Genomic DNA, 16,565 nt, shown 5'->3' with positions numbered 1-16,565 from the left:
ACAGCATATTTCTATGAATGTATTCTTTTAAAATTCAAAACGTTTCCAAAATGTAAACACTTGAATAGACAATGTTGTTCTATCACCACAAAGGATTGTTTCACTGCAGTTACCCTTACATTTATCGAGTGCAGCCAAGCTGAAGTGTGTCCTGCAAGTATTAGGCGATAAGAGACTTAACCCAGTTATTTTTCTGAGTTTTGTCAAAATGGAGCTCAGGTAGAATTAGGTAGAATTAAGTAGAAATAATTCAGGTAGAATTAGTCCCCTAATTCCCCTAGTGGCTGACATGTACAAAGGACTTTAATAAAGCTTAACCAGACACTACAAATTTCATTCAGCAATATGGGAAAACTGCTTACAGACACCTGGTTAAAACATATCTAGATTGGGCTCAAAGAAATATTGTTTCTTTTTTAACATATTTAAATTTTGCATTAATAAGCAATATGTTGGGGGTTTTTTAAGGCCTACTGGTGAATGAAGAAAATACGTGTATTCTGAGCTTTCATGCCTATAAACCTTCATTTTATAGTAGGCCTTTTAAAGTTAGCTGTAAAAATCAATTTTCCTTGTATATAGAATGCCCTGACATTTTATTATACTGTCAAACCTTTAAAGTACTGCTTTTATGATTATTAACTTAATTCTTAAGCTTGAATAGAAATTCCAATGTTATCTTTAAAAAGGGACTATTGAAAAACTATCACGAATAGACTGCATTCACGTAGCTGCTCTTTATGCTTTTCATGTATTACTCTCTTGTATTACTGGTTTGAGGCAGAAGTTGTAAGGGATAATTGGACATTTTTAATTGATGCGTCTTCCAGCAAGAACAACACAAACAAACTTTGCAGAGAAAGTGAAAAAGTACATACTCCATTTGTGATGTTACTGTATAAATAAACAAATAAAATTGAAAATACTTTTTTTGGTCAATTTAGATAGCAGGGTTGTCAATGTTGTTTAAATAAAACAATAATCTTAAATCAGGGTAAACATCAAGTGAATAAAATAATTATAACTAGTATTATAGTGAATAATTAGTAAATAACTAGTATAAAAGTGTCGCTGTGAGAGCACACTGTAGATGAGACTCATAAGGCATGTCTTTCAAATATCACGCCCTTTGGAATGGGTCTTAGGGGCTATTAATGTCCCGACCTTCTTGAAAGTTCTTACACTCCGGCGCTTCTCTAGGTTTCCAGTCTGTGGTGTCAATCACACAGCAGTGTGTTCTTGGGAGTTGTAGTCCCACAGTGTCTGCGAACACTTTGGATGGTGACTTCCACAATTAACAGGAACATCACTTGAACGTCCTGGTTCCTGTCTTGTTAATATTCTAATTACATTATAATTACACACAGATTCTGAAGTGAACAATATAATAACCTTTATCCTTGACCAGAACCCGCCCTTTAATGAATATTAATGCCGCCGGTTTTAAATGGCCGGCGATGTAAGCGCTGAAGCGGCGTTGCGGTGACAGTTGCGGGTTCATCGTTCGGCTCCGCGTTTACATTTTATCGTCCATCCGCCATCAGACAGACTAGGGTCACCATGTCGAAGCCACTGTCAGACTATGACAAAAGGAAGCAAATCTCAGTGAGGGGACTTGCCGGCGTTGACAATGTTTCAGATCTCAAGACGAACTTTAACCGTCATCTCCACTTTACACTGGTGAAGGACAGAAATGTTGCCACAAAGCGGGATTACTACTTTGCGCTGGCGCACACCGTCCGGGACCACTTGGTGGGCAGATGGATAAGAACACAACAGCACTATTACGAGAAAGACCCCAAAGTAAGTTAAGCTCATTCAGGTCACTACTGCAGTCAAAAATCTAGTCTGAAATAAAGACTGAAAATGCCATTTTTTAGTGTGACTTTTGCACTTGCCAAAATAGACATGAGAGATCATGCTGCTAAGTCAACCGTGTTAATACTGAGTCACTTAAATGCCAGTAGACATAAGCCACAGCAATGCTGTATTGGTTTCTGTAGCCTATAGCAGGGAAAACTTAAATAGGCCTACATTCATGCCACAGTTTGAAATTGAAAAATGCGTATGTATCATAAAGTATTACATTCTGAATTCTGATACTAGGAGATATGACTCATGTTCACAGCATAAATGTATTTACTCAAAGTGACAACCATATAACAAAATATTCACTTTATTACATGGCATATAATAATCTAGAATAATTGAATAATGTAATATATGTATGATACTATATTGTGTGTGTGCGCGCATAATTTGACCCTTTGGCCAACAATCGCACCATTCATCTTCACTAACGTTACTGCGGGAGTTTTTGCTGACGCGACCGCTGTGGCACTAATGTTAATGGCTGCATTTAGCACTGGTTCTGGTTGAAGCTCTGTTATGTCATTGTGAAGTTTATGCAGAGGGCAGAAAAGAGTACGCGTGTGAAAAGTGCAGGTATGTAAAAAAAGTAAAATGAGTACCGACGGAAGTGGGTTCTTCTTCTTCGTGTACAATTTAGCATCATTCAGAAATGATTTTTCAAACATCTTACATTTGAATTTCATGTGAGTAAATAAAATATATGTTGGTCATCGGTCAGATCTATTATGATATTGGTGCAGTTTGTTATTTTTAGGGTCATAAAAATGTCTGTTATGTACGAAACTGTTATGATAATTAAATAACATTATTTGTTTCATTATAATATCGCTTTAAGGAAAGTGCAGTGCACTTGACATAAATATCCAACTTTCTCTATTCATTGATACAAGCATCCTTTATAGGTTCAGCCTTCTCTTACAATTAGAGAGGCTAAAACTCAGATCAGCAGGTCACAGAATATGCTGTTCATATTTAGTTGCTCTTTGTCTCCACAGTAGTGGTGAGAACAAAAACAATGCTAATTGTCAAAACGAGAGTTTGACTGCCTTGATATGCTGTAGCACACAACGGATGCAGGGCACACCATAAAATGACCATTACTTTTTGAAAAACGAACAGTGCCAGTGAGTTTTATCTTTGTTTCATCTTTGACTCATTCGATGGTTCGTGGTCTCAGAGAACGCTAGTTGTGCTTTCCTTGCCAGGGATGAATGACAGACTCTGTCCCTTCCTGGTGTTGCTAAGGGACCAGCTAAGCTTAGTACCCTTTGGTTTAATGATTTGTGTTCTCTTCTTTCCCCCCAAGTGTGCAGAAACACTGTGCAGTTGCATCAAAAGAAGCGCGCTGGCCTTCACCTTCCTACCAGTGACTCACTCAGTCCAGCTGCAGAGACCTAATGCTCTGGGGGGGTGTATACATGACTCAACTGTGGGAAAGCGAAATAAAATAAAAGTCCTTTAAAGGATGACTCCTGTCCTCCTTAAAGGAGTCTTCCATCCAGAAAAATAAGCAAACACTAGGTGACCAGGAAGAAAAATATCGGTTGGCTCAACACGTCTGCACCAGGGCTGACAGGATTCCTGTACTGAGAATTTTGCGTTCATTCTGGGGTCAAACAGGAAAATCTGAATTCTGTTAACAACAATAAGTCTGTTGTGCAGAAATGAATCCAAGCATGTGCCAAATACAGTTTTTCATCCCGCTCACAGCTCACATCTGGCAGAAGGTGATTTTGAACCTTAACCCACATGTAGGTAATTTCAAAAGACCCTCACTGTTAAAAAGAAAACTAACAGCAGTTTTAAATCGTATTCTTCATTGAAATAAAGAATATTTAGACACACATAAACAGAACAGATCCTCTCCCGTCAAAACATGTCCGCCTCTGCTGTGAGTGGCTGCATGTGCGGCTCCTTGAAAAGGTGCAGTAACTTCACACTTTGGCTCTCACCAACAGCCCCCCATGAGGATTAGAATGCGTAGAGAAAAACCACATAAGGGAATTGGCATGTGCAAAGAGCACTATTTTCTAGAAAAAACCTGGGGGGGTTCAAAGTAGAACACATTTCCCACCATATTCTATCAAGGATTCTAAGTAATTGATTACAGCGGGCATTTTGAGTTCAAAGTAATTATGATAACAGACTTATAATAACAGTTTATAGTTGGCCTTTTTGTTTGTAAGGTTCATTCCACATTAGTTTCTGCACCACTGGGATGATATTGATGATGTTGATGTTGATGATATTGATGTACCTCTAATTTAAGATGCATTCACTACATGATGTTATCTGAATTTCTTATTGTTAGTTGGGCTATTTGGAATTTAGCAGTCGTTATAACAGCATGGCTTGTCCTGCAAACTCTGATTCAGTAATTAGCCAAATTGAAACTGGAGTACCCGTGTAATCAGTTACTTAAGAACTTTTAAGTGGGAGGAGGATTTATTTGTTCAGTGCAATAATTTTATAGAAAAGGAAAGTTGCTGCTGGTAAAAAAGATAGGAGGACCATTTGGGGAGGAGGAAAATGTGCACTGTAAGAAATGAGCAATTTGCTACTCTCAGATTTGATGAGCGCCCTATAATTTTCTCTAATGAAGACATTCAGTTCTTTTGCAAAGATTACAGAGTGTCTGGGGCAGATGGGCGATATTATGTCAAAGTGCCTACACAGCATAGAATCACATCATATTAAATCGTGGATTCTGTGTCAGTTCTTTGACATTCAATGCCCGTAACATCTGTGTTTAATAAATGTTTATAGTAAATGTTTACTCTTCTTATCCTCAAGTAATTGTGCCAGATAATGCAAATGATTTGATATATAACATTTTTTAAGTCTAATTTCATACTTGGTCTAACATCTTGGTCATTTTACTTGACAATTATATTCATGCTGTGTAACAGTGTAAAAGCAGACTGTGGGTGTATTTTTGTTAGGTTAATACAGACAGATTAAATCTCAGTACAGTTGCAATATCTCTGACCTTTCGCTCTGCTACTAAGCCCAAGGTTGCTGGAAGTTTAAGGTATATTTGATACAAAGGTCAAGAGTCATTCCCTCAGTGAAAGGTCACCACAGGAATTTATACATGATGGAATGCATCCCTATCCTAAGAAGAAAGATGATCATAGAGGATTATATAGACTTATATTGTATATCCCTAAATATGTTTAGGGAATATATGGCTCAGTATATCACAGATGACACAAATCTCTTACAAAGTCCTCATTTAAACTGTTAAGGTTACTCTGTACACATTTATCAATATTACAGGGGTGTTTTGGCTTTCAGTAAAAGTCAAAATGTTAGCTAGTACTGTGACAGAAAAACAGTCAGGTTTAAAAGTTATTGTATAAACTATAGTTTCTATATGTATGTCCCTTATACTCATTTAAGGACAGGCCTACTGAAAAGGTCTTGCATATCTAATAAACCTTCTTAAAACTTTGAATTTCATGAATGTGACACTGTTCCTACCAACATGTAATTATGTACCAAAATGACACTTTGTAATTTTATATACAATTTTTTTAAAAATGTGTGGGGTTTTTTGTGTGTGTGCTGAAGGCAGTATGGGTTAGGGTGGGAGAGTGTTCTAGGTTCTAAAGGGGAAAAGTGAAAAATATTCAGTGTGATTAACTCAAATTACATTCCAGTTAAATACAAATATAATAATAATAATAAAAACTTTTTTTTTAAATTTCAAATCTTTCCAAATATCAATCATATGCCTTCTAGTTTATACCTGTTTAGTGCAGGACAGCACAAACAGAGTGGTCTAGTTGACTTAAGGACTATCCCCCAAGTGCCATTTTTCCTTTCTATGGCAGCACAACCTCATGCACAGACTACATAACCTTTTCTAATGACCCCAGGGGTGGTTATTTTTACTGGAGTCAAAATGTCAGTGTTATATAATACCCGTGACCTTCCCCTCTCTGCCTATATCAAGCCCCCACTCTCTCTCTCTCTCTCTCTCCCTCTCTCTCCCTCTCTCTCTATCTCTCTCCCCCTCTCTCTCTCCCTCTCTCCCTCTCTCTCTCCCTCTTTCTCCCTCTCTCTCTCTCTCTCTCTCTCTCTCTCTCTCTCTCCCTCTCTCTCTCCCCCTCTCTCTCTCCCTCTCTCCCTCTCTCTCTCCCTCTTTCTCCCTCTCTCTCCCTCTCTCTCTCTCTCTCTCTCTCTCTCTCTCTCCCCCCTCTCTCGCTCTCCCTCTCTCTCTCTCCCTCTCTCTCTCTCTCCCTCTCTCCCTCTCTCTCCCTCTCCCCCCTCTCCCTCTCTCTCCCTCTCTCTCTCTCTCCCTCTCTCCCTCTCTCTCCATCTCTCTCTCTCTCCCCCCCCCCTCTCTCTCTGTCTGTCTCCTGCTTGCTCACCCTCTGTACCTGGGTATACAACAGTGGGGGAAAAATCTTAGATTTTATGGGCTCCATCCAAGGTTGTAGAAACATATTGCCTGATGTTACTCCTCAATAGGGGAGTGAGGCAAGGAAGGAAAACAATCCTTGGCATAGCCCCAAAATAGCCCACAGCATGAAGACCTACACCCTGAGAATGTTTTCCTGCACAGTAGCCAAACTATAGAAGCACAGATATAAGCATATGGTGACCACACACTTAAACATACAGTGACCACATACATAAAGATACAGTGACCACCTACTTAAACATACAGTGACAACCTACGTAAAGATACAGTGACAACATTCGTAAAGATACAGTGACAACCTACATAAAGATACATTGACAACCTAGATAAAGCTACAGTGACAACCTACTTAAACATACAGTGACAACATACATAAAGATACAGTGACAACATACGTAAAGATGCAGTGACAACCTACTTAATCATACAGTGACAACATACATAAAGATACAGTGACAACCTACTTAAACATAGAGTGACAAACTTCTTAAACATACAGTGACAAATGATATTAAATATACAGTGACAACAGCTTATAGAAGCAAACAGATAAGCATACAGTAGCAACCGCTGGTCACAAAATACAGAGATTTTCAACTTCCACTGGTAAATTTTCCAGTTCTACTCGTTTATAAATAATATTTACTGAAATATAGGTTTCTGAAGAAAGAAATAGTTTTCCCTCTGATTATATATGAGATATAACTTAGAGCAGATACCGCACTAAAGAAATACGGTGAAATGAAATTGCTGCTATTCGATGAAACCCTCCTCAGAGTAGGACAGTGGCAGGATCATGTCGGCTGCAAAACAGCTTTGAATTTTGTTATGATACATGCCAGCCAGTTTTACACCTCCATGGGTATAATGCTCATCCACTTTTTCATTGGGATGTTTTGGATTGCTTCAGCCTCTGGAGTCATTTGGTCTTGTTGATGCTCAGCTCTTGCAGGGAACAGATGTCCTAGTTATGCGGTGCCGCCATATGTTGTTTTGAAAATTTAGTCCAAAATTCATACTGTAGTCTGACTCAAGCTTAACCCCTGTTACCCTGGCTTCCTGTGAACATCCCCAGTATATGTAAGATTGGGTCTTTTTTATTTCCTGAATCATGATACAGACCAATATAGAATTCATAGATTTAAATCACCAACCAAGGATGCTAGAAGATGTCACGGTTGCGTTTTGGAATATTTTTTGTATTTTGTATATTTGCTATTTGTAGTTGTGAATAATACAGGTCAGAATATTGTTACTGCTATTCTAATGACAGCTGTTAGCTGTTCATATTATGGTTAAAAATGGCAAACATTTCATTTTGTTAAAGCCTGAGCATGTCTGTTTTGCATGAGGGTGCTTATTAAGACAAATTATGCATCTTTAATAACACAAAATATATATTTGAAGGTCTTGCACGTTGCTGTATATTGTTCCCCTCCCGAAGTAGCAGTTTATAATATGAATACCACAGGTGTTTAATTTTAAAGTTGCCTTAGTTTGGTTGGGAAGGTACTGCATCAACAATCTAACCTGCCTCTTGAAAGGTAAGCGTCCTCGTAGGAAATACTCTGGATGATAACCATTAAAAATGTCTCCCTCCCCTGCGTCTCTCCAGCGGGTGTACTATCTCTCTCTGGAGTTCTACATGGGTCGTGCTCTGCAGAACACCATGGTGAACCTGGCTTTGGAGAACGCTTGTGACGAGGCTGCGTACCAGGTGCCTGCTCCTCGAGCTTTGCAACTTCGGACCCAGTTTAAGGTGCAGCCGGGTTCACTTGGCTGACTCTGTGTGAAACCGCTCACAGTGAGCTGCCTCTTCTGCTCCTGCAGCTGGGACTAGACATGGAGGACCTGGAGGACATGGAGGAGGATGCTGGACTGGGGAACGGAGGCCTAGGCCGTCTGGCGGGTACGTCTTACTGCCGTCATCGCCACGGTGCGTTACGGCACCGTTTTAAGGACAGAGATTAAGCGTTTGAAGGGCAATCTCCGGTGAGAGTCATAATTTCACACCGAGTTTAACGGCGGGAAACCTTACCAGATGTTAACGAGTTTTATCTGTAGTTGCACGTAGACGATTTTTCTTCCTCTGTCTATCTTTCGTTTGCCTCCTAATTCTCCTTTGTTTGCCTTCCTAATTCTCCTTCAATTCTAGCCTGCTTCTTGGACTCCATGGCCTCTCTGGGTTTGGCCGCCTATGGCTATGGCATTCGTTATGAGTTTGGAATCTTTAATCAGAAAATCGTTAGTGGCTGGCAGGTAAATCCCACACTTGTCTTGAAAATACCAGTAGTGTAAACATGGCAAGAAAGGTCTTGTTTAAATAAACAAGAAAGTGAGGCTGACTATGTGTTTTTTTTTCATTATGCCAGTTTAGAAACTTTATTTATATCAATGACCAACAGGTGGAAGAAGCTGATGATTGGCTGCGCTACGGCAACCCATGGGAGAAAGCCCGCCCTGAATACATGCGCCCCGTGCACTTCTACGGCAGGACAGAGCACCACCCAGATGGAGTGAAATGGGTGGACACTCAAGTAAATGAAGTTTACTCTGAGTGTGTGTGTATGTGTGTGTGTGTGTGTGTGTGTGTGTGTGTGTGTGTGTGTGTGTGTGTGTGGTTTGGGACTAACTGTATAAAGGAAGTAACAAAACCCATGTGTTGGATGTGTTGCCTTCTTGCTGGTGCTCACAGGTGGTCTTGGCCTTACCCTATGACACTCCCGTGCCTGGCTACAGAAACAATGTTGTAAACACCATGAGACTGTGGTCTGCCAAGGCTCCATGCGAGTTTAACCTGAAAGACTGTGAGTCACACATACAGACGCAGAAATAGGCCACGCTTCCCTGGTTTGGGATCAGAATCAAACGTGCCTTAACCTTGATCTTCTTTCTTTACGCCTTCTTAGTCAATGTCGGCGGCTACATCCAGGCTGTGCTGGACCGAAACTTGGCTGAGAACATCTCTCGCGTGCTCTACCCCAATGACAACGTCAGTAAACCCGTCGCTCTGTCTCCGGTCATCTCACGTGATCTTTGCATTGAAATTAGCCACAGTATCAAACAGACTTTGGCCAGGTTTTAGAAGTCTCTCTGTGGCTCTGTGCAGTTCTTTGAAGGGAAGGAACTGCGTTTGAAGCAGGAATACTTTGTTGTGGCTGCCACGCTCCAGGACATCATCCGCCGCTTCAAGGTCTCCAAATTTGGCTCTAGGGAGGTCGTGCGCACGGATTTCACGTGTCTCCCCAAAAAGGTAGGCCGAGCACAGCCGCTCGACATGTCGCTATGACAATGTTTCTGAATGAGGTTAAAAATCTAGAGGTACAGCTGGATCTGTAGTCTATAGCCTTTGACAGTGTTAAAGCATGTTTGCCTCTTGTCTGCCCTCAGGTGGCCATCCAGCTGAATGACACCCACCCTGCCCTTGCTATTCCTGAGTTGATAAGAGTGCTGGTTGACGAGGAGAAGCTGCCATGGGAAAACGTAAAAGAATATTACAGTGCCCAGACTCCTTTACTTCATTTCACAACGCATTTCCACCTCCATTGCTCATTAGGGGGCAATGAACATAATCTTACTGAGCTTCCAACATTTTTTTTGTTGCAAGTAATAGTAAACCATTGTACAGAGAGTTCTCTAGCACATTATGTTGATTTTTAAACACAAAACCTGTTTAAAATTGGTCTGCAGTGAAGTGAGTCTGCTACACTCATGTGCTGTGATCTGGTCATAGGCCTGGGACGTCACGGTGAAGACTTGTGCTTACACAAACCACACAGTGCTGCCCGAGGCTCTGGAGCGCTGGCCTATCGACCTGTTCCAGACCTTGCTGCCTCGGCACCTCGAGATCATATACGAGATCAACCAGCGCCACCTGGAGGTCAGATACACACATGCGCACACAATTTTATGATTTTCATATGATTATGATGACAATATTTCTCTGCATGAAAGGCCGGAGCGTGGAATATGTGTGCATGTGTATGTGTGCATCTGTGGGCCTTGTAAACATTCTGTGTGTGTGTGTGTGTGTGTGTGTGTGTGTGTGTGTGTGTGTGTGGCTATGCAGCGCGTGGCATCCCTCTACCCTGGCGATATGGAGCGTCTGCAGCGTATGTCTCTGATCGAGGAGGGAGGCATGAAGAGAGTCAATATGGCGCACTTGTGCATCGTCGGCTCACATGCCGTTAACGGCGTGGCACAAATACACTCCGACATCCTCAAAGCCACTGTGTGCGTACGACTCTGCGGCACAAGAGACACACACCTGCTTAGCACATACACTGTCATGCTCTTCACTCCCCTCACCTGGTCTTTGGGCTATGTTTACAGGTTTAAGGACTTTTATGAGATGGACCCGCACAAGTTCCAAAATAAAACCAACGGAATCACCCCCCGCCGCTGGCTGGTCATGTGCAACCCAGGCCTGGCCGAGGTCATCGCAGAGGTCAGCACTAGCTTTGGCTAGGTCTAACTTTGGCTAGGCCTAACTTAAGATAGGTCTATGCTTAACTCATCCCAGCAAACTCACAATAAGGCATATGGGGTTACATATAGTCAGTATGTTTACATAAGTCAGAGTATTACTGTAGTGACACTGAAGTTGAATGTCATACTATGATTTCTTATTGGTTTGCACGTCTCTTGAGCCAAGTGTGATGGCTGTGCATGATTCTGTGTGCTAGAGAATAGGAGAAGACTTCATCCGCGACCTGAGCCAGCTGAGGAAACTGCACAGCTTTGTTGATGATGACGCTTTCATTCGCGATGTCGCCAAAGTCAAGCAGGTGAGAAAGACATCAGACAGGGTCACAGGAGGACACTTTTCTCACCGATTCTAACTTTTGTATCCGTGATACAATCTGTGTTTCTCCAAATCAAGTAATTAATAATGGACACCTAATCTCATATCACATTGTGGTGAACTATCACTAAAGGTCAAAGTTTAGGCCGGGTTCTGTCTGCTCTCCCCTGGTGTAGGAGAACAAACTGAAGTTTGCCACACATCTGGAGGAGCAATACAAGGTGAAGATCAACCCCAACTCCATATTTGACATCCAAGTCAAAAGAATCCATGAGTATAAGAGACAGCTGCTTAACTGCCTGCACATCATCACCTACTATAACCGTAAGTACAGCCTCGCTCTCACTCCTCCTCACATTCTTCCACATCAATCCCTCTATCTATTACTCACAGCACATCAATCCCTCTATCTATTACTCACAGCACATCAATCCCTCTATCTATTACTCACAGCACATCAATCCCCCTATCTATTACTCACAGCACATCAATCCCTCTATCTATTACTCACAGCACATCAATCCCTCTATATATTAATCACAGCACATCAATCCCCCTATCTATTACTCACAGCACATCAATCCCTCTATCTATTACTCGCAGCACATCAGTCCCTCTATCTATTACTCACAGCACATCAATCCCCCTATCTATTACTCATTCCACATCAATCCCCCTATCTATTAGTCACAGCACATCAATCCCTCTATCTATTACTCAAATGTAAATCAATCCCTTTATCTATTACTCACAGCACATCAATCCCTCTATCTCTTACTCATTCCACATCAATCCCTCTATCTCTTACTCACATCAATTAAATATCTCTTACTTACATCAATTAGGAGGTCTGATGCCCGTTAATATAGGAGTTAATTAATTTGTTAACTTACAGTTCATTAATGCTGACACGGTTCAGTAATGCTGAGTTCATAGTTAGGTATTGTTACATAATGTTGTGAATAATGTTTGTTAAGAGAACCTTAATGTAAAGTGTTACTATATATAATGTGTCTTTTAAACGTTTGTTTCAGGTATCAAGAAGGACCCCAACAAGCAGTGGACCCCCAGAACCGTTATGATTGGTGGAAAGGTGAGCTTATTCCACAGCTCTACAACTTGAATGTGTCTAGTACAGTCATATCCATGCAGACTTGTGTATCGTTAAGTCAGCGGGTCAGAGCGTCGTTATGTAACGCTAGGTCAGCTGGTCATATATTTGTTGCCTACCATTATGTCAACTGGTCATTGACAGGTTGTGTAGTGCTAGGTCAGCTGGTCATATATTTGTTGTCTACCATTATGTCAACTGGTCATTGACAGGTTGTGTAGTGCTAGGTCAGCTGGTCATATATTTGTTGTCTACCATTATGTCAACTGGTCATTGACAGGTTGTGTAGTGCTAGGTCAGCTGGTCATAATATTTGTTGTTTACCATTATGTCAACTGGTCATTGACAGGTTGTGTAGTGCTAGGTCAGCTGGTCATATATTTGTTGTCTACCATTATGTCAACTGGTCATTGACAGGTTGTGTAGTGCTAGGTCGGTTAGACATTGTCTGGTTATATACTGTTAGGTCAATATGTAATAGACTGGTTGTGTAGTGGAGGTCAATTGGTCACAGATTGTTTGTACACCATTAAGTCAGTTGGTGATAGGTCAGTTGTGTCTTGCTGTCACAGGCTGCCCCAGGCTACCACACTGCAAAGATGATCATACGTCTGGTCACGGCCATCGGAGAAGTGGTCAACAACGACCCAGTGGTGGGTGACCGGCTCAAAGTCATCTTCCTCGAGAACTATAGAGTCACCCTGGCTGAAAAAGGTGCCCTTTCACACCTGATCCAGTTACATTGGGTTCTCCTCCTCGGTTTTTATTCCCCAAGTACAGAGAAGATCCTGATCTAAAGCACCTGCTCTCGCCCACCCTCCAGCTATTCCTGCTGCCGACCTGTCTGAGCAAATATCCACAGCCGGCACAGAAGCTTCTGGAACAGGTAACATGAAGTTCATGCTGAACGGTGCTCTGACCATCGGCACCATGGACGGAGCCAACGTGGAGATGGCAGAGGAGGCCGGAGAGGAGAACCTCTTCATCTTCGGCATGAGGGTGGAGGACGTGGAGGCCTTGGACAAGAAGGGGTGAGAGTGGTATCACACGGGGCTCTGGGACGTTTGGTAAAGGACTATAGATCCTGGTTTAACAAAAAGTCTTTTATACAACAAAATCTGCAGAGAAACTGCTTCAGAGGCAACATGCATTTAATCCCAGGGCAATTTACACAGAACTTTAAAGGCTGTACAGATGCAGATTAGTTGTTTTCACACTGGTGAACTGAAAGGCAGTAAAGCATCGCTGTTTATATTAATACGCTGCAAAGTAGGCAGACTGTAATTAACAGCAAAAAATAGCCTTGCATATATTTTTAAAAAGCATAATGATTTAGGGGTTATTTCCCATGCTGTCATTTCCTTTTACTTTTAAATACAATATATCTAAATATATAAATAAATAAATAAATGAATAAATAAAATTATATATATATATATATATATATATATATATATATATATATATATATATATATATGTGTGTGTGTGTGTGTGTGTGTGTGTGTGTGTGTGTGTGTGTGTGTGTGTATATGCACCACTGTAATGACAATCAGCGCGTCTTGATATATATATATATGTGTGTGTGTGTGTGTGTGTGTGTGTGTGTGTATGTATATATATATATCTCAAGACGCGCTGATTGTCATTACAGTGGTGTAACGTGGAGCGATCACGAAGCGCACGTATTCGAGGTTCAAATCCATAATAAGTCGTACTCACGGTCCGGGGTCATACAGTAAAAAGAGAGAGAATGACGAAACATAGTATACAAAACACACACGGCAACAGAAATGGGAAGTAGGCTACAAGAAAATAACACGCACACGAGCAGCGAAATGAACACAGGCGATTAACATGCGCGATTAACGCGGGCGATAGCGATCATGGAATCACAATGACCTGCCAGCAGGTGAAACTCATGAGACAGCGAAAACCATAACAAAGACCCAAAACGGGAACGGAGAAAATAAAACAGGCTAACCATCGAGACAGGCTGCTTGGGCGGGCCACTCGTGACAGGTGGAAGGAATTCATGCTAACCCTGAAACTTCATTTTATTTATTTACGTTGGGCAGTGCTGTCTCAAAGACGCCTTTGATGCTAGATAGTGATTTGGTGCAGAGCCTAAAGTGTGATGTGGTGTAGAGACCAAAGTGTGATGTGGGTCAGGTTGCTGTCTTCACGCTGAAATGCATGCCAACAGAGCGAGGGAACGGCTGGAGAAGTTTTGTTGTATAACACGCAGAGTTTCTTGAGAAGGCCAGTATCCATCATCAGCTCCGCAATGATTCGCGTTTCTGAAGCCGGAGGGCGTGAGCTGGTTCATTCCTCTGTTCCACAGATACAACGCCTCAGAGTACTACAACCGTATTCCGGAGCTGAAGCTGGCCGTTGACCAGATCGCGGCCGGATTCTTCAGCACCAAGCAGCCTGACCTCTTCAAGGGCATCGTCGATATGCTCATGCACCATGACAGGTGACACCAGCAAATCATACATTACACATAACACTCTCTTACACATACACGTTACTGTTCTTCTGACTCATTTGCATAGCTACTTCAGTACATTATTATTAAAAAAAAAAAACACGTGTTTTTTTTTTAATTAAGCATTAAAAGAAATGTCATCAGCACAAAAGTGAAGAGGGCAAGGTCATCGTTACTCTGACTTTCTCTGACAAAACTGCATACAGGTTTAAAGTATTTGCAGACTATGAAGACTACATGAAATGTCAAGAGAAAGTCAGTGCTCTTTACAAGGCAAGTGAAGCGAGACACCTTTAGACTTACTGCCAAAACACACAGCATTTCACCGTCCAAATGATCACACTTTTCTCTGCTTCGGCTCTAAACCTTTCTCACAGAAACCCAGGGAATGGACCAAGAAGGTGATCTTAAACATTGCGGGTTCCGGCAAGTTCTCCAGCGACCGCACCATCAGTCAGTATGCTCGTGAGATCTGGGGTGTAGAACCCAGTCTGGAGAAGATCGCAGCCCCCGACGACCTGAAATAACGCTCCCAGAACACCCGAGGCCAGCTCCGCCCTCAGCCGCACTAGCACGCTGCAGCAGCGATCACAAGAAAAGCCGCTTCAGAATATATTTAGCAATGTCTCACTGTTTGTCTTTCAGGACTGTTTGTCTTTGTAAAATGTCTCACAAAAACACACATGTGCAGAGTCCATCAGTTTCCAGTGCTTAATGGTCAGTCAGTTTGGAAAGTGTCACGTGTCTAAGAACAGTGAGCATAAAGAGTTTATCATTGTTCAGTTGTTTTGTTTTTTGTCAACTAGAATATGCTTTTGTAATGGGAGAAAATGTGAAAACACACTGAAAGTTCTAAACACTAGTCGGCGATTGCATCAGAGAGATGCTATGTCATGTTAGGCTACCTCTCTGAGGTGTATTGAAGACAAGAGTATACAACATGACCTTTTCATTAGTGTTGTTTTTGTACATCCTTACTAAAGTAAATACACATTGTCCTCATTGAATTCAATATGTTTAAAACTGATCACTTATCGACTAAGCTCATTGTCCGGCATATCCACTTTAGTACATAAAGTCAAACAGACACACGTGCCTGTATCTAGCAAGGGGGTGAACCTTGCTATTAACGGACAATAAACCATTAAGAAACCACTGTTTTGTAATGAGTTTCCATGCGATTTGGTAGTGAGTTATCAGAAGTCCGGTCACTTAACAGAAGCGACCCAGGCCATGATGATACAGATGATACAGAGGCTAAAACTAGCAAGCTTTGGCTTTCTCCCAGATAGACCTTAGGGTGCCAGAACACATACAGAACGACACACTATGAGCCAGTACATTCCAAGGACCCACAGTCTTTGTTCTATTTACTTTGGCATGGTGTGACGCCCCCGACTGGAGCAAAGGAGATTTCAGACATGGAGAAAAACCAGTACGACAGGTGTACTTTCCCCATAGCATCATCTCACAACGCTGCATCTAGAACAAAGTGCTCCTTCTAACCCTTACCTCCTTTAGCTTAGAGAACACGGAAACCTAGCTACTCAAACAAGCTAATCTATATAACCTACTCTAGACACATAGCTTTATCGCTGTGTCAGGAGACATGGTATAATCAGTGGCAGACTATGGAGTTCATTTGCCTTTCAGTAGCTTGTACCTTTTTGTGTGGATCTACTTTCAGAACATTATCCTATATCCCCCCATTAATCAGTAATGTACTTACATTTCCAGAAGAAATAATATCAATATAAACAAAAGATGCTTTATCGCTTTACTCAACGCCAGGATGGCCATTTGTAAAGCCACATTCCTCTGGAAGATATTTAGGATATATCACTGGAAATTTTGCATTG

At 41.6% G+C, this 16,565-nt stretch overlaps 1 protein-coding gene across 2 annotated transcripts; it reads left to right on the top strand.

Annotated features, from left to right (window-relative positions):
• The first annotated feature begins 1,455 nt into the window (after nucleotides 1-1,455).
• Nucleotides 1,456-15,861, top strand: pygma (phosphorylase, glycogen, muscle A). Of its 2 annotated transcripts, none has more exons than XM_027022680.3 (20): nucleotides 1,456-1,803; nucleotides 7,917-8,018; nucleotides 8,132-8,210; nucleotides 8,457-8,560; nucleotides 8,707-8,838; nucleotides 8,997-9,108; nucleotides 9,211-9,293; nucleotides 9,411-9,554; nucleotides 9,692-9,784; nucleotides 10,035-10,181; nucleotides 10,371-10,534; nucleotides 10,634-10,748; nucleotides 10,987-11,088; nucleotides 11,282-11,429; nucleotides 12,140-12,198; nucleotides 12,789-12,930; nucleotides 13,040-13,247; nucleotides 14,560-14,694; nucleotides 14,913-14,979; nucleotides 15,084-15,861. In XM_027022680.3, the coding sequence occupies exons 1-20, from the start codon at nucleotides 1,561-1,563 to the stop codon at nucleotides 15,231-15,233; spliced, it is 2,529 nt and encodes an 842-aa protein (XP_026878481.2). In that variant the 5' UTR covers nucleotides 1,456-1,560; the 3' UTR covers nucleotides 15,234-15,861. The 2 variants fall into 2 exon arrangements, with proteins under 2 accessions (XP_026878481.2, XP_081576255.1); XM_081720129.1 differs by having other exon boundaries at nucleotides 7,917-8,060.
• Nucleotides 15,862-16,565: the final 704 nt, after the last annotated feature.

The sequence above is a fragment of the Electrophorus electricus genome, chromosome 8, assembly GCF_041902795.1.
Source record: "Electrophorus electricus isolate QZ-2024a chromosome 8, ASM4190279v1, whole genome shotgun sequence".
Taxonomy (NCBI): Eukaryota; Metazoa; Chordata; class Actinopteri; order Gymnotiformes; family Gymnotidae; genus Electrophorus; species Electrophorus electricus.
The sequence above is the reverse complement of the archived record's forward strand: the minus strand, read 5'-3'. Positions and strand labels throughout refer to the sequence as shown.

What these genes read in the sequence shown, in the direction of transcription:
- pygma (XM_081720129.1), top strand. Translation starts at nt 1,561, where the DNA reads ATGTCGAAGCCACTGTCAGACTATGACAAAAGGAAGCAAATCTCAGTG. An exon ending in TCAACCAGCGCCACCTGGAG is followed by an intron (nt 10,182 to 10,370) that starts GTCAGATACACA and finishes GTGGCTATGCAG; the next exon opens with CGCGTGGCATCCCTCTACCC. An exon ending in CATCATCACCTACTATAACC is followed by an intron (nt 11,430 to 12,139) that starts GTAAGTACAGCC and finishes CGTTTGTTTCAG; the next exon opens with GTATCAAGAAGGACCCCAAC.